Source organism: Barbatula barbatula (genome assembly GCF_947034865.1).
Source record: "Barbatula barbatula genome assembly, chromosome: 18".
NCBI classification, from domain to species: domain Eukaryota; kingdom Metazoa; phylum Chordata; class Actinopteri; order Cypriniformes; family Nemacheilidae; genus Barbatula; species Barbatula barbatula.
This window is the reverse complement of record NC_136781.1, coordinates 13864709-13890145: the sequence shown is the minus strand read 5'-3', so window position 1 is coordinate 13890145 and position 25437 is coordinate 13864709. Positions and strand designations below refer to the sequence as shown.

Genomic DNA, 25437 nt, shown 5'->3' with positions numbered 1-25437 from the left:
CAGATGTTAAACAAATACATACTTTTGTTATTGTTCAACACTTTTGCCATTGAGCATAATATGGCTAAGGTTAGGGACAGGTTTAGTAGTGTGTGTGGGTTTAAGGGTTGTTTAAGGGGTCAACAGTGTACAGGGGTCAAGTTGTTGACTATGATTTGATAAAAAAAGTATGCTTTGCTGAAATGTCAAAATAGAAGATGACTACCCAACAAACAAAGAACAAATATATTACCTTTACAGACTGCGATTAAGAATAAACTAATTATATGTTAAATAATAGTGAGTACTAATAATTTCCAAGCAAGTGTTTAACAACATTTGTATGACTTTCTTTCTTCTGCAGAACACAAACAAAGATATTGTGAAGAATGTTGGTAACCAAACAACACTGTTCCCCATTGACCACTGAGGCATTTCTCAAAATATCTTCTTTTGTCTTCCACAGAAGAAAGAGTCATATACAGGTTTTGATGACATGACAGTGACAAAATCATTGACAGAATTTGTATTTTTGGGTTAACTATTCCTTCAACTAACATAAAGAATAAATAAAAAAAACACACAAAATGACTGTTAGTATGTGTAAGTTAATGCATTTACTAATGTGAACAAATACAACCTTATCGTAAAAAGTATAGTTAGGCTAACAGCCCATGCGCAATGCTACAGTCAGCGCTCAAACAGGATTGGTCATCGTGGAAAAGTCTTTGGTGCAAACGGTAACTCAAAAAAAGGGGCAGAACATTGTAATGGTGAAAATGAGGATGGCTACCATCGCTATTCTACAGGAGCAACAGAAACTTATCCAAAGAAATAAGGACGAGAAAAAGAAAGAGCTTGGGTGTATTTAAATCTGATTGCTTATCGATGCAGAGCCATTTCATTTTTGGACTTCAGTACCTTAAGCCTTTGATCGCCTAGTCCTAATGCTGCATCCTCCGCAAAGATCGGATCCCACATCGAGTCATACCCGTCAATTTCCCTCTGTTTCATTCTGGCATAGAGAGCATCATCTCTCTGAACTACACTTCCCACCAACCACTGCAAGCATACAAAATCAGCACTGTTACAGAGTATGCAGCAGTCAGAGAGGGGAGAGAGAACTCTGTCAATAAGATGAGAAGGAAAACCCTCCAGGCGTTGCGGGCTGTGAGCTCGGACGCCGCCCGCCACGGCAAGAGCAAGCCCGTTGTTTACAGCTAAGTCTGCACCGATCTCCCGGATTTTTCATCACAAAAAATATGTTTCTGAGGGTAAAAGCTCATTAGGTTGTGGTGGTGAACAAGCTTAACCCACCAGAAACAAACAGCTATACATCCAGTGTTTTAACAATAGCCAAAGATCAGTGACCCTCGAAGGACGCTGATGGAAATCACAACATAATACTGCTGACCGCAGGCTTTGCTTAACAAGCGTACCTTGTTGGGATCTGGCCTGAGCTTCTCGTTGTTGGCGGTGGCGGCCTTTTCCGCCGCCTTCTTCTGTCGCTGCGGTCCTCTGCCGAAGAAGATGTAATTGACGAAGGCGTATTCCAGCAGGGCCAGGAACACAAAGACAAAGCAGCACATCAGGTACATGTCTATGGCTTTCACGTAGGGGATCTTGGGAAGGGTCTCTCGCAAATGCGTGTTAATGGTGGTCATGGTCAGCACGGTGGTGATACCTGGAGTTCAAAGAAATCAAAGAGAAATCAATACATTACTGTGTAGCTCAAGTCTGTGCCAGAGGTATTTTTTTCATAAAAATATATAAATCTTCAGAATTAATTACTCAGTTCAGTGAACAGCGTGACTGTTTCTAGCTAAGTAACAAGTAGGAGCTGCCAACAAAGCAATTAAAGAGGTTATTCATGTGTCATCTGCAAAACCATGAAACTTTGACAACAATAAACTTTTAAGGGATAGGCAGATATAGAATTGTATTCCATAAATAGCTGTACATTTTACAGTAACAAACTAGCAGCAGGGTTACTGTCATTTTTACAATAGCATTACTGTAATTAACAGAATCTTTTTCTACTCTCTGGTTTTGGTAAATATTTTTTTTATTTGTTGTATTTTCACATTAAATAACTTGAATGAGATATATTTAGACAAAGTATGTAAAATGCAGTATATAGAACATATTTTATTGATAATAATTGATTTCAAATTTGAGCCGTTTATCAAAGAAATACGCTTGAATTTTTTTCAATAAAAAGGCTGGGTTGTATTAACCCATTTTTTACCCAACAATGTGTTCAAATAATCAAACATATAGTGTAGTGTTGTATAAAGTTATATTCACAACACAAAAATGTTTTACTTGACACATCTTAAACTTAAAAATACATTGTCAAATTTAACCTAACCTTTGCATGAAACAATGACATAAAACTGTGTATTTAGATTTTTTTATTTCACATTACATGAAATATTTGTAATTACATTAAACTCTAAAATGCCAAGAGCCAACATAGCAGTCTGCATCTGCTATACAACTATTATAAATCCAAATGACTTCACTGGGTTAATAAAAATCATCTTTAGCAAAACAATACCTCTGTGAGAGAATTTCAGGATTTCATGTTTTGCTTTGATTTAGTGTGTTATATAACCTTATTATAGGCTATAACTGGATATAATGTCTCATATGCATAAGAAATCCAAAGTCTCAAAACTCTAAGTTTTCCACATGATGATTTACTCTAACTAAAAGAGAAGTCTGTTCCATATCTGCCTAAAAGGTCTCGATCAATCACGCCCCACAACTCTACCTCAGTATGTGGTAATGTTTGCATGACGGCAACCGAATGTAAAAGCAAAGCTGAAGGTGTAGCTTCAGTTATTTCAGCCGTGGTGCTGCAGCCGCCATGTCACAGCAGAAATACATTAGACAACATAAAGACATAGATCTGTAAAGCGTCCTTCTGGTCCATCCGTTGGTTTCCTCATCCAAACTACGTTTGAAGGCAATATGTACTTGTATTTATGCGTGTATTTATTGTTTTTATAACCAGTCCGACTCGAATCCACTCTGAGTGGGTGGAGAGGCGAACTGACAATAGTTCCAGCATGAGAGTTGTGCGCTCTGGTCGTTCACACACGTGTCTGGCCTTAGCTGCGCTTGCATATGCATTTTTATCCGCTCATTTCATTATTTCATCTGACACTGCTGTTATTAGCGTACTGCTGTTGCAACTGTTATAACGCGAAACGTCTCCGAGTGAGAGGAGACATGAACTGACAATCGGCCTCGTCCTGGAAGTTTGCGGTTATGGTAAGGGCCAAAACATTTCCGCCACACGCTTGAGGTATTCAGCCAATCACAACGCACTTCTCAACTGGCCAATCTGAGCACACTGCGCTTTCCAGAGCGATGTGTTTTGTCAAAATCTACGTGTTTTAGAAAGGTGGGGCATAGAGGAGCTATTTTTTTGCTAGTGTTTGCTGGGGCTATAGCCCTGTCAGTAAACTGCTTAGCCCCAGGAAAGCATCCCCAAGGATTTCCGAATATCTTTTACGGAGGGTGAATTACACTGATTGAAAATAGCCCGTCTTGTAAGCAGAGGCTATCCAGCAGTTTCTGATTGGAATAGAAAAGACGTAAGAATGACGCTAGCCGACTAGCATCTCCAGCGGTGTAGAGAGTAAAGCGTGTTAACTACTGCAGTTCGTCGCAGGTTTGAATCTGCCTCCTGCCTACTTTTTCCCCAATCACATGTCATTTAAAGCAATTTATTCTAAATAAAATGACAGAAGATTTAAAAGTGGCTAACCGGTGTTTGATAATGAAGTTGCAGGTAAAAGGTTGGAGTGAACAACTGGCAACGTAACTAAACAGATCTGACGGGCAGTGGTTTGGCCCACTGTCTGCATTTCACGTTCATCTCACCTACGCTACACACACAGGTCAGTTCATCAGTGGTTGTTGAACTCCAGTAAGTGGGCTATTTTATTTATTCTCTTTAATGTCGTTGATGCTGATACTCATAAATTAGTTGTGGCTGATAAACGATGTATTTTTCCATGAATCTGCTATGTTAGTGATTCAAATGTTACTTAGCTAGTTAACGTTAGCTTATTTACAATATGCCACACACCGCAACTAACACGCCGAAGCAGTTTCCCATGCATTCTTTTATCTGTGGCAACCTGGCATAATGTTAACATTAACGGCCACAGTAAGCCAGCGATCCTTGCCATTCAGGTCCCGTGTCACACACAGTCGCGCACATACCGGTGACAATTTTGTGTCTTTGGCACTATATTTAGCTAATTTTAGACCCCTTTTGTTCACAAAAGGTGCACAGCTTTCATTCAATGGAAAAAAGTGGTTTTCTCAGCATATGTTTTGTGCAGGGTGTGCGCATGACAACAAATCGCATTGACGTGGAAGAGAAGTGCTCCAGCACAGCATATAATGTAAGCTTGTTCTAAAATGTTACAAAATCTTAATTAAATTAACAATAAATATAACCAAGTGCACCCCAGGGGGACGTTTAGGCTAATGCACTACAAAAACATTGTTATGAAAATGTTGTCTAGCTATGGCATTTATTAATTTCATAATTTTATTAGCCCACCCTTTAAACTGTTAAGCCCCCTCTTAGGACCCCTAATGATGGCGCCGCCCCTGATGATGACAGAATTGAACTATTCTTTAGTAGATGCATTTAGTGATGTTTTCTATTATACAAACGATTACAAATTTTAACCAAACAAAATCGAACCCAAAGTATTACACTTAAGTCGTCCCACACGTTTTGAATGACCACGCAGTTTGTTGAGAAGAGGTGTGCTGTTACTTAACTAAGCTATCATATATGTAGGTCGCCTGATGAATAGCAAACCAGCAGAAATCCCACAGATTTACACCGCAGAGAAACCCTGGATTTATCTAAAGACCAGGATATCACAGACGCTGAACACGGGATACTCTGAGCAACCAACCAGCTAGCAAAGAACACAGCAACAGCCAAAGAGCTGAAATCCACCCATAACACTTTAGCGAAATTGAGTTACTCAATGTTTCTTTCTTCTAACCTCATCTTAGCCATCAAACAAATCACCTGCATTTCAACCACATTAGCGATGTGTTTGGTTTGTTAGTCATCCGCGTGCGCGTCACTGTTTGGTCAAATTCATTTTTTTGGACTTTGGCAAACACAGTCGCCGTCAAAATCACCAGCAATTATTTCCCAAGCCACCCAGAGAGCAATGAGAAAGAGATGCCGAGCCTGTAACTGTTGTGCTGCTGTGTTTCTGTTTAAACAATACAAAGCTGAGACATGTGTTTCATTGTCACATGCCTCTCACTGCAGACAGATTAATTCTGACAAGCTCAGCCAAACATAAAAGGCCTGCCTTCCTATCATCACTGATCTATTCTCTCCGAATCCCCCCTCAAGATTCAGTGGCAGGAGAAGCCATTTTGTCATATTGGCAGGGACACGGCCCTGGATGTTAAACACGTCAGTAAAGAGCATCCGGAGGAAGGTTTGTCAGTTTAATCAGCAGTAATACATCACAGCAGATCAGCAGAGGCTATGGAGATCTCCTAATAGAGTTTGGAACTGAAGAGAGTCAAACACTCTGCATCGCTGTGAGGTGCATTTAAAGCACACGCCGGTCCAAGCATCACACAACTGCAACTGCATTTAAATGATAACCTGTTTTTATTATTGTCATCTTGAAATAAGATTTTTTTATGAAATTATCTGTGATTCTCTGGCTGGCACTGAGGGGTTTCTGTCAAATAGTAGATGACGAACATAGAGATAACATTCCTAACATATCCTAATTGACTCCATTACATGACCAGATAATCTGAACTATCCACATTTATTTACATTTTATTTAATGTATCTTTTTTACCTTAATGTGCAAAAAAAATGTACTGGTAATTCTGCCAAGACATTATCTTTTACGGTCGTTTCTGTCAATGCTAAATTATTGCAATGCATTGCTAAATTCAAAATATAGCAAAAAAAGTATATATATATATATATATATATCAATTCCTTCAAATAAATACGATAGATTGTATCTTATTTTACAGATTTTTTAAACATTGTGGGGCTTAGTTAAATTTAACCCTTGTATGTTGTTTTTTTATATTTTGTTACTCAGCTAATAACCAATACAGCCATAAAAATGTATGTTATATGTGTATTTGTTTGCTTAATCTCAATTACAAGCAACATAGCAAATATGGATAATATATATTTATCTTTAGTGAAAAATTATATTCAGTTTGTCAAAATAATAAATAAAGTGAATCTTTACTAAAAAAAAAGAAAACTTGTTAAATAAAAATAAAGTATAAGGTTGAAAAAAAACAATCAATAAATTTTGTTGCAAACATTATAATGGATCTCTCAGACCCAAACACCACTCAAAAATTAAAAACATGAGACAAACTACAATAACTGATAAAAAATTGAGTAGTGCTCGAATTAAAGGGGGGACTGGGGGACCCGGGACCCCTATAAGAGATAAAAAATAGACTTAGAGGGGTCCCTCAGATACGTTTTTTAAAATAAGAATAATGACGAATCTAACATTTGTGCAGATCAGATATGGTATGTATTGTAAATAAATGATTTACTATTTTAAAATATGTTTTAAGATTTTTGGTCCCACCAAAGAAAAAACATTCCATGGTGGGGATAAGACATGATGCATTTCGAGCACTGAAACTGAGACCCAGAGGTTTTTTCACAAATTCATTGTTATTAAAGTATAACTTAATTAAAATGAGATGTACTGTATAAACAGTTATCAGCACCTAAACGAGATAAATCAGACCAAAAAGTGACAGTGAAAAAAATGTAGATACCACCTCATAAACGTTTAACCAAACTAAAAACGTTTGTGTCCTCCACCAGTCCAGCAAACATTCAGTAGTCGCCTCTTTAAACTAAACGGCAATATAAAATGCATGCATTGTTAACCTGTACACAAGCATCAATCGAACAGATGTCCCACCTAAAGCCACACGGGCAGCAGAAGCATCATAGTTGATCCAAAAAGACACCCAGGACAAGATGGTGATCAGGATGGAGGGCATGTAGGTCTGCAGGATGAAGTAGCCGATGTTCCTCTTCAGCTTGAAACTGAGTGACAGACGTGGATATGAACCTGATCCAAAAACAGAAGGAAAGTAAACAGGACAGTAATAATGTTGTGCTTCTGAATTTCATTATGCTTTTAAATTAACAACTCATCCCTTCAGAAAGCACAAAAGCTCATTTTATTGTTTAAGTAATACTAAGTCATTTCCACTGAGCTCTATGTTCTGTTGAGTCTGATGTAAAACAGGGCCAAAACAATAAAAGAAAAATAAATACCAGAAATGTCATAGAGGTCGTTCCATTTGCAATATAAACAATGCCCAAAATTCAACACGTCACCAAAAAGCATGAGAATAAGCCCTGTACAACCGTCATGTGGTTCATTTCTAAACAACAATAATAAAAATATTGTACTTTTTCATCCTTAATTTTGACAAAAATTGGCCACTTAATGGTGAACAATACATTTATGAATCTTTAGTAACAACAGACCATCAAATACAATATATATATATATATATATATATATACTGTGTATTAGAGTGAGACAGGCAGACTGCATGACTTTATCTGTGCCTGAAAGGCAGACCAGTGATGATAATAAGAGTGGAGAAAAACACAAATTATGTGCACTTACTCACATAGTTACTCATCGCGCACCGACCGCCTCGAGCTTCGGTGAAAGGACACTGTAACAATGTCTGTAATAACGCTGCCAGCATTTCAGCTTGTAAAGATTTTGTGTGTAAACTGTAGGGATCAAATTGGGGCTGGCTGGTATGAAGGTGTATAAGGCCTGTGAAGGCCTGCCATTTTCTAAAATTAAAATTGGCATAATGCATTCTTGTTTTAAATGTAATACCAACAAATAAGATACAGGACGTGACCAAACACATCAAGAAAGGAAATAATGTTCCGGGAGCTTATGACGCTTATGATTGATTGTATATTATAATGCTATCTTTTGGTGTTCAAATAAAAATGCTAAAATAACTTTTCATTAAAAACGAATTCATTGCAAACATTTTTTATTGTTGTTTTCTTGCCGCTTTGGAAAAAAGCATCTGCCTAAATATGAATGTGAATGTTTTATAAATGCAAAAATAGTCATTTTTTGTGATGCGCCGATACAAAGTTTCTTCCCTTGTCTGAGAATGCCAATTTAATGACTATTTCGTATCATTCTGAATAATAGGAATTTAACTAATGACTACTAATATTGAACATCAAACTGGTGATGTTTCTCAACATTCTCAATACACAGAGCACAAACTCGTTGCATTTTCCTGTCCTCTCTTGATTGACAGGATGTTTCGGCTCTGGTCATCGGCTATTTAAACTATGTGAAAATTGCTTTTATCGACCGATAACGATTATTGGCCGATATAATAGTGCATTGCTAGTCATTTTAAAACCACCACCTCCCACTGTAGATCAAACTGAGTCAAAAGAAAAGCTCAACCTGTAGAGAAGACCACGTTCTTGGAGATGAGTTTATAGTCCACGATGGAGAACTGAGGAAGTTCAATCCTCTCCACCCCAGTAACGGCTCCATCTCCCCCTCGCCAGTAAAACTCGATATCGTCTGTGGTGTAGCCATCTGGAGGATCCCAAACACACAGCGTTACAGAGAGAACGTCTCCAAACATCTGATAACATCTCAACGACCGAAAAACAGCCGCAGTAAATGCTTGGGATAAGGCCCGGATCAATCTTCCATTACTGCATCTTTCTGCAACCAAGCTGTATTAAATATTGACCATGTCATTTAGCTTTCCAAACAACAAATCAGTAAATTATGTAGGGGACACTTGGTTATGAAACAGACACAAATGCGCGTCTGTGAAGGAGTGTGTTTGCTTATTCTTCATCTTTACTGAAAGTTCCCTCTATGTCTGTACCAGTTTGTCTGCGTGCAACTTATAATGAGAACCAGTGACCTATTTATTGTATTGAATAATTAAAGATGAGCTTCTGATTTCTTCATATTCAAGGGAGTTCTCTCTGTATGACTTAGAATCCAGGTACCAGGACTTGAAGCCGACAAAAGCCTTTAAGTAGGAAACAACAAAAAACATAAATATTCTTCTGACATATCTTCGTGTTGCTTCGAATGCAAAAAAGAGGATGAAAATGCTTTTTTATGTGATTTGTTTTAGCGTCCTGACCCCCTTGACTTCTATATTCCATGTATTCCGAAATCATGCGATAGCCTTATGTGATGATCCGACCAATATTAAGTTATCCCTAATCTTATATCCTCCATTAAGCTTTTACCTCAAGTACCTCTGATGTTGTGTGGAATATAGTGCGCAAGTCCTATAAATCACTTTCATAATTCATTCTGAATTGTAAACCTTAAAAGCCTAAGCCACCGTTTTTTGTAACAGCATGGAAAAGAGTGACAAAATTTCTCCTTCGGCACTCGATGGAAGAATTTTTTTTGTTTGAATTGTTAATTTAATACACGGCTCATCAGCAGATAAAAAACAAGCCATACCAGCTTGGTTTGATGAGGCAAACCTATAAATATGACAACTGCGAAAGAGCTTCAGCCATGTGACAATCATAAGATCTGCTTTCTTAGCGTGGGAGCGCTCGGAGACCGTAACCGCAAAAGGTTGAGTCGTGTTCACCCCGCTGTCTGAAAAGGCTTTTACATGGACAGTAGATAAAAAAAGAAATACACAAGAGACGCCGGGACTCTCAGGGAAGGACTGGTGTTTCACTTTCCATTAAATCCATTATGTCTGCGGCGGCACGTTTGATTTTGTCAATTGACTGGCTGATTACTGTCAACAGATCCCTTTACTCGACTCTGAGGGGTTAGTGCTACTGCTCCATCATTCCCTCTGGGCTTAAAAGAAAACGAAAAAAAAGGAGGAAAAATAAAGGCAAGCTGGATTCCACATCAGAGGATACTGACTGAAGCGGAGAGATTCTACTTTGAAATCTGTTTCTGAATCGCTGCCATTAAAAATGTATCAAGAATCAAGTTGATCAGTGAAAAGTAGGTTTTAGCTTGCGTCTTCTTAGGCCGAGCGAAACAGCACACACTGACACGAAGCATTTCTTCTTTCAAGATGTTACATCTCTGCTTTCTATAAAGCGCAGATACGCACTTTTGTCAAATGTATGTGAAAATAACACAATCGGGACGTGTGCTTTGTGTGCCATAAAAGGGTAAAGAAAGAGATCAATAAGAAATTGAACATCCCAAGAATTGTAATTTGAAAATGGACAATCAAGGAAACATATAACCAAAATAAGAGCACAGTAGTTTACAATATATTTCATTTTTGTATGCCTCGAATTATCATAAACGATATTTTAAGAAAAACATTTAAATATTTGAATAATCGAGGATTGAAACTAAAAAGATTTATTTAATAAAATGTATTCATAGAGCTTGTACTTTACGTACTCGGTTTGCTTAATTCTCAGAATACTAAATACTTAATTTAAAATTTTTAAATTTATACATTGACTATTAAAGGGGTCATATGACTCGTCTAAAAGCGAATGTTTTTGTTTGTTTTAGATGTAATGCAATTTATGTACACGATTTAAGGTTAAAAAACGCTGTATTTTGTATCTCCTCTCTGAAACGCGCAGAGCTCAACGCTCTGAAAAGCAAAGTTTGCTATGATTGGCCAGTTAACCAGTGCGTAGTGATTGGTCGAATACTGCAACCGTGTGAAGGAAATGTAACGCCTCTTACCATATTTGGAACATTAGGTTCCAGAGCAATTGTGCTGACAGGTACTTACACCTTAAGTGCGTAAACATTTGGCCGGCCTTAGTCAAATCATACCACGGACTGATTTGTGGGGGTGTGGTTACACGAGGTGTTTCAGGCAGGTCCGGGTGAGCATTCGCTTTTAGGTAGAAAGCATCTTTTGTTCCGACACTTAAATTTTTTTCAAATTTACGTGTCTAATACATGCATGGGCAACTTATAACACACCAAAGACACAGAAAAACAGGTATTCGCTCCATATGAACCCTTTAATAAACTGTCACATGTGTCCGCATTTTACATATACGTAATAACAATACCCCTAAATACCCCTAACATGATATAATATATAATAAACGATAATGTGAAGTGCACCAAAAGCTACTTGTCCCATTTATCTTTTCACAGGACAGGACACACCGATACAAATAAGAAAGAAAATGTCATTAAAATTTCATATAATCCTGTATATGACTCTTTCATCTGTAGAACACACAAGAATATATTTTGACAAATGTCTCAGTGGATTTATGTCCACAATGGAAGTCAATGGGGTCTATGATGCTTGGTTCTTCAAAATATCTTATTTTGAGTTTTGCAGACGAAACCGGTTTGGAATGACATGAGGGTGAGAAAACAACGAAAGTTTTTCAGATTTTTGGGCTGAGATATCCCTTTAACATCTGAATTCTGTCCAATGAGACGATGAAGTGAATGAAAGATGGAAAACGGCCAGCAGTGCAAAGGCAGAATGAAAGAAAGAGCGGAGAGGAAAACAGCACTGCGCAATGCATTAGGAGCAAAAAGGAAGTCAGGCCTGACCCACGTTGTTTTTGTGCCGCTTAACGCTTCTGGCAACTTAATGATCAAACGGAGGCAGTCTGTGCTTTAGCATCACATCACAGCGCTGTAATCCATGACTCAAGGGACGCAGATAGAACGCTAAGAAAACCTCTCATGTACTTCATTTTTTATTACCAAAGAAATTGCGTTACACACAATTACTGGCAATAATGCCAAAACAGAAAGCCCATTCATCTTGATAAAGGAGGAGATGATTAGCTTTAGTTATGGCTGTAAATGCATAATTTACCACTGCTGTCAGGCACGCTGGAAAAACCAGATCCTCTGTGGCTAAAACTTTGAAATCAAACCGATGTGTGTGATGGATTGTTTGGCGTAGGGATGGAGGACGACAGTGAAAGGATGTGGGCCGGGTCAGCGGGGAGGTTACGGCACTTACAGCTCTCGATCTCCAGCGTGCAGTTCTGCTCGTCCAGTGGGTATCGCCTCAGGTCCATCATGCAGGCAGCCGTGGTGGTGATCCTGAATGCAAAGCAGAGACAAGGGACTGTGGGGATTACTGAGGCTTCTCAAGGACAACAGGGACGAGGCAGAGCTCAACACCCCTCCTCCTCCTGTAGCCTGCATCTGTATCACACCAGTCTCAGATCTAAAGCTCAGACATGGAAAAATCTAACAGCATCTATGGGACTAAAATGATGTTCCTCCTGAATTTCACGTTATCCTAGTACCGCTAACCGCTTTGAAATAACTTGTTTTTGGGCGCGATATCACACTTTACGAGTGTCTTCACTGAATTCTGAATTCTCCCCCTCATGTGTCACAGCCGGTGATTGTGAATGGAGAAGTGGTGACAGACTTAACCACCGCATCTGACACTTTCTGTGATTCCCTGTCACGTATAACAATGTGCAAATCAACGCGAAGCTTGAAATAAGAAAGAAATTCCGTGAGAACGTAAACAATTGCAAAACACTGAATTCAAATGCAATTCATGGGGAGACTTTGCCCTCTGAATGTAAATTTGTCACCTCGGAGCTTAACACGGTAAGTATATGTTAATACGCAGCTTCGGTGAGAAACAGATTTGCATTTGGTAAACACACACTGCTGCATCGGTTTACTTATTTTATCATTAAAATGTATAAGCCATTAAAGCGCACGAGATTCCCTTGGATGGAAAAAAACCCTTTGGATCAGATACTAGCAAAACAATTGTCAATTCTTCAGATTTAAAAAATAGCTCATTGGTCACTGGCAATAAGACACTGATCATTTCAGACGCTTTGGGAGTATTTGAGTTTGCAGGGCTGTTAACATGCGACCGCTGACTCATGGCCGTGCCAACCGACTTTCTCTAATTCTCCAGCGACTATGTAAATGAAGCGACTGAAAGCGGCTAGTAGCATGGCAGATTGCTGGAAAGTTTTAATGGTATTGTCATTAAGGGGAAGCCCAAGTTCAGCACCAAGAGCATTTTCCCAGAAAATGAAAAATGAGGTCTGGAGTCTAAAATGTAATAGACGTCCCTGTGAGTTTATGTAGGTTGTTAACTTCAACTGGACGACTGCTTATCTTCAGTAATTTAACTCACAAAGCAATTTGAAAACCTTTCACTCAAACTCTTAAACTAAAAACTTTTACACTTTACGTTTCTTTTTCAACCTCATAAAGTCTAGAGTTGGGAACCGAGAACCGGTTCTGTATTTTAAAAGAACCATAAACAAAAATAACCATTTAAGCGCGAGTGATTTACATGTTAAGTCAATGAAAAGATGCGATGACCTACTTGCGGCGCGATTCACGCGAATGACGCGAATTGAGTGTTGAAATATCTGAACTTTGGCGAAAAGTCGCGCTGCCAATCAGGAGCTTGCTATAGTAGAGCGTCAGAATATTGGCTTTCAGACCCAAATTTCTCTAAGTTACTCACATAGCCTAATAATTTGTTAAATTCATAACGTACCATTGCGATAGAACTGACGCGCGAACCATCGGAAAATTTCAAAGAGACGACAAAATGGCCAAGCGGTTGGGAAAGAGAAAGGTTAATTATTATGCATAAGAAAATGTTTTGAATTTGAGTAGCACTAAACTATTAACTATTAATAAACGATTATACCATTAGGAGGCATAATAAATACATTTCAAATCATAATTAAATCTCCACAATAATTCAAGTAGTACCCTCGGCCCATGTAATTTTCTGTTACAAACCGACCCGGTTTGGGGACCCCTGGTCTACAATATAATAGCTATATAAACGTAGCGTAATTATAATAACAAAACATAGCAAAGAGGCATTGACAGAGAGTCAAGAAATTATGATGAGAAGAAATATTATTAATATTTCAATAAATTTCAATTAAATCTATTCTGTTGTTAGTGTGGTCTTTAAAATTATGAACTGTGTATGGACTGAAAAAAGTGTTACATGAGGAAGCAATTTGACAACAATACAATAAATATTTTAGATAATTAAATACAAAAGGAGGAGAAAAACTGCAAAAAGGTCCACCATTTGAAAAAAAGAACCTCCCCTTTCAACTGGCTGGCTACGGACCTGAGATTTGACTTTAACCTGCATTTCAGTGTCTGTTAAATTGAAACAACAGGAAAGACATAAAGTCGCCCAACAGTAATGTGAAAGACTGAGAGAATTCTGTCTCATTCCATTATTTATTCACTCCTGACCTGATCATAAAATACATGTTATACATTAGTATTGTTTTGTATAAAATTGCATCTTTTTTTGTTATTTTAAAAAGAAAGCGTGATTTCTTTTGTATTGATTAGAATTTGGTAGACATCTTGTTAGTATTCACTGAATAAAAAAAAGCTTTTCATTTCTGTGACTATTTATGACTTCAGAATTTCTATAGACCTTTTTAGTGTCAACGTCACGTTAAAATCATGGCATTAGCTGGAGGCAAAACTAAAAAGATTTTTATAGTGATAGTTCAATTCTGTCATCATTTACTCAGCCCCGGGTTGTTCCGAACCTGTATACATTTCTTTGTTCTGCTAAACCTAAAGGACGATATTTGGAAGAATGTCAGTAACCAAACAGATTTCGTCCCCTATTTACTGCCATAGTAGGGAACATTCTTCCAAATATCTTCCTTTGTGTTAGCAGAACAAAGAAATGTAAACAGGTTTGGAATAACCTGAGGGTGAGTAAATGATGACAGAATTTTCTTTTTTGTGTGAACGATCCCTATGAACGTTAATATGTTGACCGTTAACAGCATAAAAGTTGTCAGGAAAAAGAAGCTCTTTTCTATTTTCGTTCAAACCTTTGCATTCATAAATCAGCATGCTAAAAAACACAGATACTCCTGAGACTCCTCGTTCGCCATCCCACGATCATTCCACGGGAAGCTCTGGAAGTACTGGGAGCTCTGGGAAATCAGGAAATTAGGCCAAGATGGCAGAGGTAAAAATAACCAGCTATTTATAGGCTCCTACATCATCAGCAATATAGTCTCAGTGCATTCAGGTGTCTAAGAGATGGATAGATTAAGAAGCGGATGGCCTCTAGATTATGAGGTTTGTTGTCTCTGGAAACATGTTGTTGGAACAATCTTAGGTAAGTTCAAGGTGGAATGTGCGGAAGTACTTCAATGTCCCAATCTCCCTTAAGTTAAGAGAGCAATACGAATTGACTCATTTAGACAGCATTTCTAGATGTATTCTGCTCATTCCAGTCCAGTGTCTGTTTAATGTCAATAAACTCAAACCTACTAAAGTCATCCAACAGCAATGTGAAAGACTGACAGCATGACAACACACATTAAAACTGGTAAAAAATTATAAATCATTTACTTAAATAATTTTGAAATGGTCTCTTAATGTTTTTCTGCGGGTGTATATCTATACAAAAAACTCACAAGTAGTGTATTGTTCAATGACATTGGCTCTTGCTTGTGTAGGAACAGAATGCAATGCAACATTTGTACATTCTGGACACAATTACAGAGTAAACGTCAGCTCTGGGGAAGGGCAACATTAGAGATGAATAATGAATTGAATGTGTTTGTCACACAAAGCTGTCAGGTTCATGTCTATAACAATATACTGTATTATTGAAAACTGGGAATATACGTTTTTTTATTCGTATAATACACCAACCTTACTTTACTGCATTTTGTAACAATTTTATGAAATACGATCCACAGTGCTAATAATAAAAAAAGTGTACAATTACTAGAAATAAGCAAGAATGCCATTTCTATGAGATTGTGCTGAATATACTGTACTGTAATAATGTGCTGTACTGTATTCCCATAATACACTGTGAGAATTTACTGTCAAAGTTACACGAAACCACTTCGTACGGCAAGTGACGCATGCAATTCATCAAAAACGTCTAATGCCAACCCTTTTCTGACTCTCTCGTTTCTCCGCCGTACCATCTTATCCTTCTCTCTCACTTTGTACCTCTAATTTTGGCTTCCTCCCCTCCATTCCCTGCTCTCGCTCTCCCCGCGACCTGCTGCTTGCTGGTTGATTTGTATCCGTTTGAAGAGGGCTCGACTCAATATATTAAGAGCAAAAGGAAGCTGCCCCGACCATCGCCGGTTTAGTGCGTTTAAACCCTCTGGCAACTTGTATCGGCTTGAAAAGGGGCCAAGGAATAAAAGTCAGAGATGTTTACTTTCCAGCTGTGTTGGACTCCTCTGAACTAACCTCACCAATACATCAGCCTTCCACATGGCACATGGTTCTCTGTTCTAAATAAACACAGACCTTATTGGTATACGGTAAAGCTGAACTGACTCATGACAGCCCAATGTTTCACAATTATGGGAACGGTCAACAATGAAAGATCACAAAGTGTTGGCATGAACAGTTGCCCGGCACAAGCCCAAAAAGCCACTATTTATCCATCTATAACCCGATTCACAGACCACTGATCCCAGAAAATTGCCGTAAAATGAACGAGTGCCTTCTGTGTGAACGCAAAGCATCTGTTGATCCATACAGTGTTTCCGGAAAGGGGACCTAGTAACATTACAGGATCAGTCCCGGAAAGCGCCCTTTGTGAACAAAAGGCAGAAACAATGCCGTAAAAGCTGTCTAATGATGACACATCTATATGAAATCGTTAATAATTTGGCTATGAAAACAAATCGTACAAAGAACATAGACTATGTTGCAAAAATACTGGCTAAGTTTTACTTCGCAGCATTCTGTTATATGTTTGCATTAAGGCTGTACCGATTAATTTGCACCGAACAAGCCTGAACAATTTGCTTTTATTTGTTTTCATATTATATTTAGCATAACCTCATTGGGTTCTGGCCTACCTTGCGTTCTCATTCCTCTTTGTTGTACTGCATTAACCAAAAAGGTTGTCATTTGCAAAAAGCTACAGAATAATAACCAAAAAAAAGAGATTATTTAGGCCTATTTGGCACTAAATAAGGGAAGGCAGTAATAATAACAATAACAAATTGTGCTATCTAGCCACCTTAAAACACCTCAAGGAAATGTCTTTCACTGTGATCAACCCTACTTTCATGACAAAAAAATGCACATAACATTACATTACAGTATATTATGTCACGTGTCTTTACGGGATCTTCATGAGATGTGTGTGAACGCATGCAGATTCCAGAAAATTACTGGCAGTGTAAATTAACTAAATCTTACGATACCGGGACAAATTCCTGGACACGTTTTCTGTGTGAATTATCAGAGTCTGGCTGTAATGTTACGGTTCTTTTATGCATTGGACAGGTTTGTGTTAGGGTACAGACCCCAAGGCACAATGTGTACCTTTATTCTAAATGACCTTGTTTACTGGGACTTGTGCTGCACACCACGCGGGGTTCCGACTACATGACGTTATGAGGGATGAAAATAGGAAGCATTGAATCTGAGAAACTGTTTATCTCAGTCCTGTATCGCATCAAGGATTTTGTATATTGAACTACCAGTACGTGAGGTTTAAAGACTGAAGCACGGAGTGTGGGGAATGAAATATGATGTTGGTATCCAAATGCCTGAAAAACTTTAGAAAGACATTAAAACAAAAAAAAACATTATGGTTAGTTTTAACCTTGCCAAAACATTATTGACAAAATCCCACCAAAACTAATTTACAGCAAATTCTGCAATTTCCCTTTCACTTACGCCTAAGATGGTATTTACCCACATATACATCAAAAGATGGCACAGCAATGAATAAATAAAGCTATTAATAGCAGCTTATTCGCACCAGAGCTGCCCTGTCCTTAGTTATCTAACAAAACAGCACCAGCCATCTGCACATAATATAGTCAACCGTTCCGTAAATGAGAATTAATGGACATTGCTTTCATTTTATTGTGAGGCTCATTCACTGTAAATGAGATGTAAATGGAACACCTCTTATTTTCTCAGTCACTATGTGAAGTCATTTAGATTTGCTTGAATCTATTATCTCTTAAATGAGTCATTTATAAGTTACTTTAACTGCACTGAAACTTTTCTTAATTGGACCCAGTACACAGCCTTGCTGCACTCCTCGTAATGGTTTTATTGAGTTTTGTTGTGCGCTAAAATGTTGTGAATTTAACACATGACAGCTTAGTCACTGCTAAAACTATTTGTAATGTAAGCTTTATTCCCACAGACGGCATATAAATCAATGAGAGTCCATTTGAAACTAGTCTCAGCTTCAGACAGCAAGTCTATAGACTGCCCACAGTCCGTAAGCTTACCGCCCAAAGCAAAACAGACACTAAACCGGAAAGCACTTTCTTGATCTTAGAAGCTCTAATCTGATTGGCTGGCTTCACAGTCAATACATTAGTAAGCGCATGTGTTTTCTTATCGTTTTCGATTCAAAACACAACTGAACTGCTTGGTTGTTTTACATACAAGCAGACGGTTTCTTCTAAATCCTCCATCTTTCCAAACAGCAAAATAAAATCTTAATATATAACAAAATGACCAACATTACTTAATAAAAATAAAAATAATAGAAACAGTTATCACTTTAATCAGATTTAACAAGCGCAACACAGGCCACTCTGCTGTTACACAACCTAATAGTTGTATTATGCCCCAGAAGTAGCATTAAACCTGTTTGCTTTCATCTCCTGGGTGGTGTCCAAGTTATTGGTTCAAGTCTTTTAGGAGCAGAATAATCAGATCTACCTCCCTGCGCTCAATACTCAGACCGGGCTCTCTCACAGACAGTTATTGCACTGTTATTTGCTTCTTCTCCTGGTAATTGAGGAACTTCGTTTGGCAGGTTTAGAAGAGCAGGGCACTGGAGAAACATGGACAACACCAATTGTACCCGCAACAAGCACCCACTCTCACACACATATACAGAAATCCTACTGCACTGCTTTCAAATAGTCTCCACCCTGTTTCTTGCATCTGCAAAACTGCTTTGGACTGGACAAAATATTTACAGTCATTTGGATTGGGATATAAAATCAAGCAGCAGTAAGAATATAGCAATGATTTTAATATGCATTTTATGGGGATATTCAGTTAAACCTGAGCATTTCATTAAACTCATTTTACAACCCCACCGCATATCGTGACTAGCAAGCGCATTAAGCGTCCGTAGCATTATAGTGTGACTTATTTTCTGTAAATCATTTCAAACTATTCATTTCAAATGAGTAGATGGAAAACTGATTCAATTTAGAAAGAAAGTCTACACATCGTATTTTTCATGAGATGCAGTTTAAACAGGTGGATATACATTTTTTATATGATTCTTTCTTGTGATCAATAAGTGTTGCTTGTCTTGGTTCCCAGATGACCATTGTTTCATTTAAGTATCAACTCAGTGTCAGATGTTTAAAACTTTCTTAGAATTGCATAGGAGAAATAAATACGCACAAATTATTCAATTTGTTGCCTGAGAATATTAAGCTTCTATATCAGACATTTTGGTCAATTTAGTTAATCTGTGAATAACTAAATTGCATTATGCCATGTTTTTGTTATGTGTGCATTTTGGGACTTTTTAATGAAAACCAAACTGTTCTATCTACAAATAGAATTATAACTTGGTTCTATAAGGTTCTATCTGCAAGCCAATCAGCACTTTGAATGCACAGAAGAGGACCAATCTGGATCAGCTTTTGTCGTCATGTGACCCGGCTCCTAGGTAAGTATCTGAGGAGACAATTGTTTGTGTTGCTTGAAAATCTATTGCTTTAATGTATGAAAGAACTTTATAATTCTAAGCAGAAAGTGTTTTTTCAGAATCAGAAGGTTCTATCTTCGTTTGACCTGTTCCAAAAATCCCAATTAACAAATTGCTAAATGAAATGCAAAAACAGGAACTCAACGTCTCAAAACTACTCAGAACGCAGATAGAACCTTATATCATAATAATATTCCAAGGCGACGAATTGTTAAAATTAGGGCTGACTTAATGACAGAATATGCCGTTACCGAATAAAATATCAACCGTAAGAGATTTTTCTATCCCGTTTATGCCGCGGAATAGTAGGCGTGGTTAACTCGGTGTCTGAAAGCTGTGAGTTATGATTAAAAAAAATGTGAATAAATGCAGCCATAACAAATCAAATACTCTTTTGATCTTCTTTCAGTCGGTAGTTTCGTGATTTTCTCCAGTCCGGCGCTTTCTCTCTTACCCGCATTGCTCGCAGGTATCTGCGCATGCATGTTAAAAAAGCTAATTCTCACGTATTTCAGAAGTCTGATTGTTTTGTAAAGCTGTTAATAGTTTTAATAAAGTTCAACTTTAGGTGAGCCGAGGCGAAACTTGCGTTGAAATGCACGATGATGCTGTAACATTACGCGAATCTGAAGCGTAGCCGACGCGATTGTCATAGTGACAACAGCCAGTTAAATTGTTCTCCGGATTTGCATGCACGCAATTGGCTAGTGCCTGCACTAGGTTATTAGCATAAGGTGATCTGATCACACTAAAATGAGAGATGAAGACATACAGTACAGACCCAGTGACCACCAGTTTATAACAATAGTCCTACACTGTACTCTCATTGTTTGTGCATATATTCAAATTTCATTTTTATACTTGTTGTCTGTCTTCCTACTGTAAACATATGATATGGCCAGAAGATAAATGTATTTATTTGATATCTTTAGAACATTTTCATAACTTGCCTACATTATAACTACGGTGAGCATTCAAATGAACTGTAATACATAAATAAATTAAGTCAATCTAAGACAAATAAGGTAAAAGATATAAAATTATAATGGAAGATTGTTACCGTGAAATAAAATGACTCATTCCGTAAAATAGAATTTTGATCATTCCACCCACCCCTAGTTCAAATAGATCAAAAGTATAAATGTAGATTGTAAAGGTTAAACAATCTGCGTAAATGTGTGGAAAAAAACTTTTTCCACACAATAAATGTGTGGAAAAATACTCATGCCAATCTGAATCCAGTTTGAGACATTTTATTTTAATTTTGCGTCTTTTCTCAGGAGAAATATCTGAGATTTAGGAGACTTAAAAAAAAGTGTCTGCTTGCTCTCCATTTAATCTCATTGATGTAGGAGATAGTAAAGAGATCTCTGTGAAATGGGTATTTATTACATGTTTTACTCTTTTCTTTTGTTTTTGCTTTCCACATTTTAAATCTCTTTTGCAACATTGGCTTTGTGCTTCCTCTGACTAAAAATATATTTATGGGTCAATGACGTATAAGGATTTTCGACATGTTAATTAAAAATTTTTAAATGTATAATATAAATAGCAATTCAAACATTATGTATACATAAATGCAGAATAACATTTTATTGTGTGATTTTAGTGTTTTTTAGTGTATAGATGAATCAGCCATGTCATGTCACGTGGTGCGGCTGTGATTTATCTCAAAATCAATGAATTTCCTTGACTGGCTTAACACTTAGAAATAAAGTATTTGCATTTCTTTGAGTTTTGTTAAGCAATGGTCTTACAGTAATATTATTTTGTTCAATAATTACTTTATTGTCTTTTTAAATGTAGTTAACAATCATATTTTTTCTGACAATCGCATTCAACTGATAGCATACTGTATCAGAGATTCATATTTCACTCACAGGAATTCTCTATATTTCATATTTAATTTAATACAATTATTGTTCATACCAATGTGGTTACGTCATTGACCTATTTACAGTATTTTTCAAATATGTAACTTAATTGTAAAAAATGTCTATTGACCAGCTAAACACAACTAAGCTGTACTAAACATCAACCATCACAAAAGAGGTGTTTTATTATCACCCTAATACACGCTCACAAATGCTCGCGCCTGCAATCTACCCTGTCTTACATATGAAGGTTTTCCATTGACAGAGCAGCATTCAGGCAGTCCCAGCAGAACCGTTCTGCGCATCAGGTCAACACGCTCTCTCGCTTTCCATTCCACTGTTTTCTCATGTGTGTTCCTCTTTTCTGTTATGTAAAAATATGTGTTCGCTTATGTAATTGGGTCCTTACATAATGAGGCACTAGAAATGATATTTATTGACTTTTTTGTAACTTAACAACAGCGAATTATCTGTTGTGCTGCAGATTTTTCATGTTTAAACACTCTTCTAACAAGGAAACTGCTGTCAGGCTGGGGAACAGAATGCGCAATATGCCGCCTTGGAATTAGCAACAACAATTTCATCCCTTCTAAACATAGACACCGATGTTGAGTCATTAACACAGGCATAATGCATCAACAGCGAGAGATAATAAAAACAGCCCTTAACAGCACGACGTGAATGTGTTATGTGGGTGGTTTGCAAATAGCACCAGTGAATGGACCAGATCATAAGACTAGTTACCGAACCTCTGCTGATGGTGAGAGGAGGTCAGCACCCGTAGCGGCAGTAATGATTTTAAAACACGTACCTTAATCCGTAAAGAACCGTGCCGTCGGGGTGCAGCCGTATCATTCGGTTCTTGACTGTGACTCCGTGAACGAACGATTTCTTATCGTTCAGGAAGTAGGTGTCGGGCACCCACAGCTGGTCGGCCACGCGGTTATCCAGAGTCAGGTTGAGAGGAATCTCAGAGTACGACAAGCGCTTGTCCCGCCAGGCCTGCTGGAAATACATGGTCAGGGTGTAGTCCTAAGGATAAAGGAAATATTGTGATCGTCAGAAAACAAGAATCACAAATCTTTCTTATAATCTTAAAGTGGCCCTGCAACAGTATTTCATGCATTCTGACTTATTTACAATGTTAAACGTGCTGTCTTCTTATGCTTGACATGGTCATACTTGTCGAAAAATGAGTTGGACGTATGACGTAGTATTTCTCTGCTCGATACACTCCCCCAGCGTTCGTACAGGTTTCTGAAAGTTTTTTCGAACATGAAAATTTGTTACGTAACAACTTTTCTTAGTCCCTTATTGGACAATTCTCCCGGGAAAGCACGTGGCCCATGCATCAACCATGGAGAGCAGGAGAAGGAGCATGCGCACAAGTCACTTTCACTACGTTCGCGAAGTTCAGCTGGGTGTCTGTTCACTGCGTTTGGGTGATGAATGTTATATAAACGGTGGATATTACGCTGGATTTGGAGATCGTTTGAAACGGATAGACAGGGTTGCGTAAACGACGCCGGACATGGACCGCATGCAGTAAGTGAAACTGTCTTGTCGTGCTATAGTTCCGCCTTCTCCCCCCCCCCACACACGCATGTTTTCGAACTTGTACAACATAGTAATTTCTTCCATTAGAAAACTCACATTTAATTTTTAAAATATATAATCCCTACTGTCCTCATATCTCCATATTTGTATTAAGAAATTATTATTATCAGTCATCCTTTATGTTTGTCACTGGGTTGTGCAACTATCTAACCAATAAAAAGTATTAAAAAGCGCTCGTCAACTTTGTCAACAAAATTCCATTTTGTGACTTACAAACCGGTGCAAAACTGACACAGCACACAGTTAAAGCACATGATTTTATCTCGGGTTTGGATGTGGTTATCACACCGGTCTGGAAAGGAGGGGGCAGTGTGCTGGCTTAACGGTGACAGGCTCTTTCCAGCCCCACATTTATCTCACTGTGCTTCTCCAGCAGTGACCTGCGAGGGAACTCTTAAAACCAGCAATCGTCTTTAGCTCAAAATATCTCGGCACGCTTGATAAAGTTACTCTCAGGCATAAGAGGACGAAACCCCCCTCTGATTCAAAAGCAACGGGAGGAACCAGCTGCGTCCCACACGGTCCTGCGTGTGCACATTTGAACAACAGCTTCAGCACGACCAGGCGTACACTGAACAATACCCACACCTGCGTTCAAAACACGTCCCATTTCCAACACGGGTTATATTTTGTATTTATTATTTGCAAAAAATAAGACTGTTAAAACAGACATAAAATTAGAACAGAGCTTAATGCTTAAGGTAAGTGCTTATTGCAGATAAAAGTGCTTGTTTTTATTCCTATTACTTATTATTCTTAGTAGTAGTTACTTTTGATTATATTAGTTCCTTAGTAGTATTAAATTGTTTGTATAATAAAAAATTTGGGGTCATTTCACTTTAAATACATAAAAATATTTTAAGATTGCTAAAAAGAGATAAATCCCCATATTAAAACAGATATGATATGATATGCATTAGCCACAATATACAGATACCGTCACAACCGTGGTATTAAAAACCAAGATTATTGATATTGTTTTAATTGTACACATAGTGGTTCAAACTCTCGCTCTCTGCCTCCATACACTTGTAATATGAGTTATTAACCAAATAACAGACAAAACACAAAATAAACTAAATTAAAGATAAATATCACTGATGATCTCATATATGTCTTTATTTAATCTCACCCTCTAAATTTTGTGAAAATATCGGCATGGAAAGGCGATTGGCCACGATAACCGTGCAGTGAAAATCTGATATCATGAAGTTTCATGTGTTTATACAAATGTGTAGTATAATGCAATTTTTGGATAAAAGCGTCTGCCAAATGCATTAATGTAAATGTTCATGAGGCAGATGTTCAGTATTGCAGTAGTCTATCATCACAGTGTGTACAGTACCATAAGGACACTGCTGAGCATCTCTAAAGCAGGTTTCCCCCAGGAGCTGCAGCAGATGCCTCGGGCAACTGAGTCCCTTTAGCCTCTCTGAACTCTACACGAAACCATGTTTCTTTTCTTTGACATGGCATATCGCAGGACAATAAAAACGTTTTCTTTTTTAAGATACGACATCTGTTTAATCCTATTTGCTGAGCTACCAACATATGAACTGCATCAACATACATTTGAATGTTTTGTTTATTTTTGTGCTTTGAAGCTCTCTCTTAGGGGTGGTTTCGCGTACAGGGCTTAAGACTAGTCCTAGATTGAAATAAATGTTAGAGCTGTCTAAACTGATAACAGCTTGCACTAACACATCCTAGAATACATCTGTGCCATTGCTTTGTCTATAACAAATTCATAAGGTATGTAAAGGATAAGGTTGGATAGCTGTCAGCTGTTAAATTGAAGTACACAGATAGATAATGCCAATTTAGGGCAACCAATTACCAAGCAATGTTTCATTTTGTTCAGGCTGTGTGTGAAAAGGTCACATAATTGGGTCCCAAATTATTATTAGTTTAGCTGGTAGTCCACTGTATGAAGAATATTTTGGAATAATATGTCAGTTGACTTTATTTGCTATCATCGCATAGATAAATGAACTACAGTGTCCTGCACCCACCAGTATACTAAATGTGTTGCTGATGTCGTTTCATGTTTCTAAATAAAGTTAAAAATACTGTGATACTGTCGTAATTGTGAACCGAGTACTGTGGTACATCATTGGTTGTTGTGGGCTGAAACTGTAAATCTGAATAGGACCCCCACAGAGTAATACACAAACAATCTTGAAGGCATATT

The 25437-nt window shown here is 37.8% G+C and overlaps 1 protein-coding gene across 1 annotated transcript in view; it reads right to left on the bottom strand.

Annotated features, from left to right (window-relative positions):
- gabrb2a (gamma-aminobutyric acid type A receptor subunit beta2a) overlaps positions 1 to 25437 on the bottom strand; it is a 36388-nt gene that overhangs the window by 3170 nt on the left and 7781 nt on the right. Inside the window, exons 4-9 of the mRNA XM_079480604.1 lie at positions 22441 to 22661; positions 12037 to 12119; positions 8517 to 8654; positions 6969 to 7121; positions 1419 to 1663; positions 901 to 1041 (exon numbers count right to left, since the gene is read on the bottom strand). Of these exons, the coding sequence (XP_079336730.1) occupies positions 901 to 1041; positions 1419 to 1663; positions 6969 to 7121; positions 8517 to 8654; positions 12037 to 12119; positions 22441 to 22661 (981 nt within the window). The remainder of the gene's footprint in view (positions 1 to 900; positions 1042 to 1418; positions 1664 to 6968; positions 7122 to 8516; positions 8655 to 12036; positions 12120 to 22440; positions 22662 to 25437) is intronic.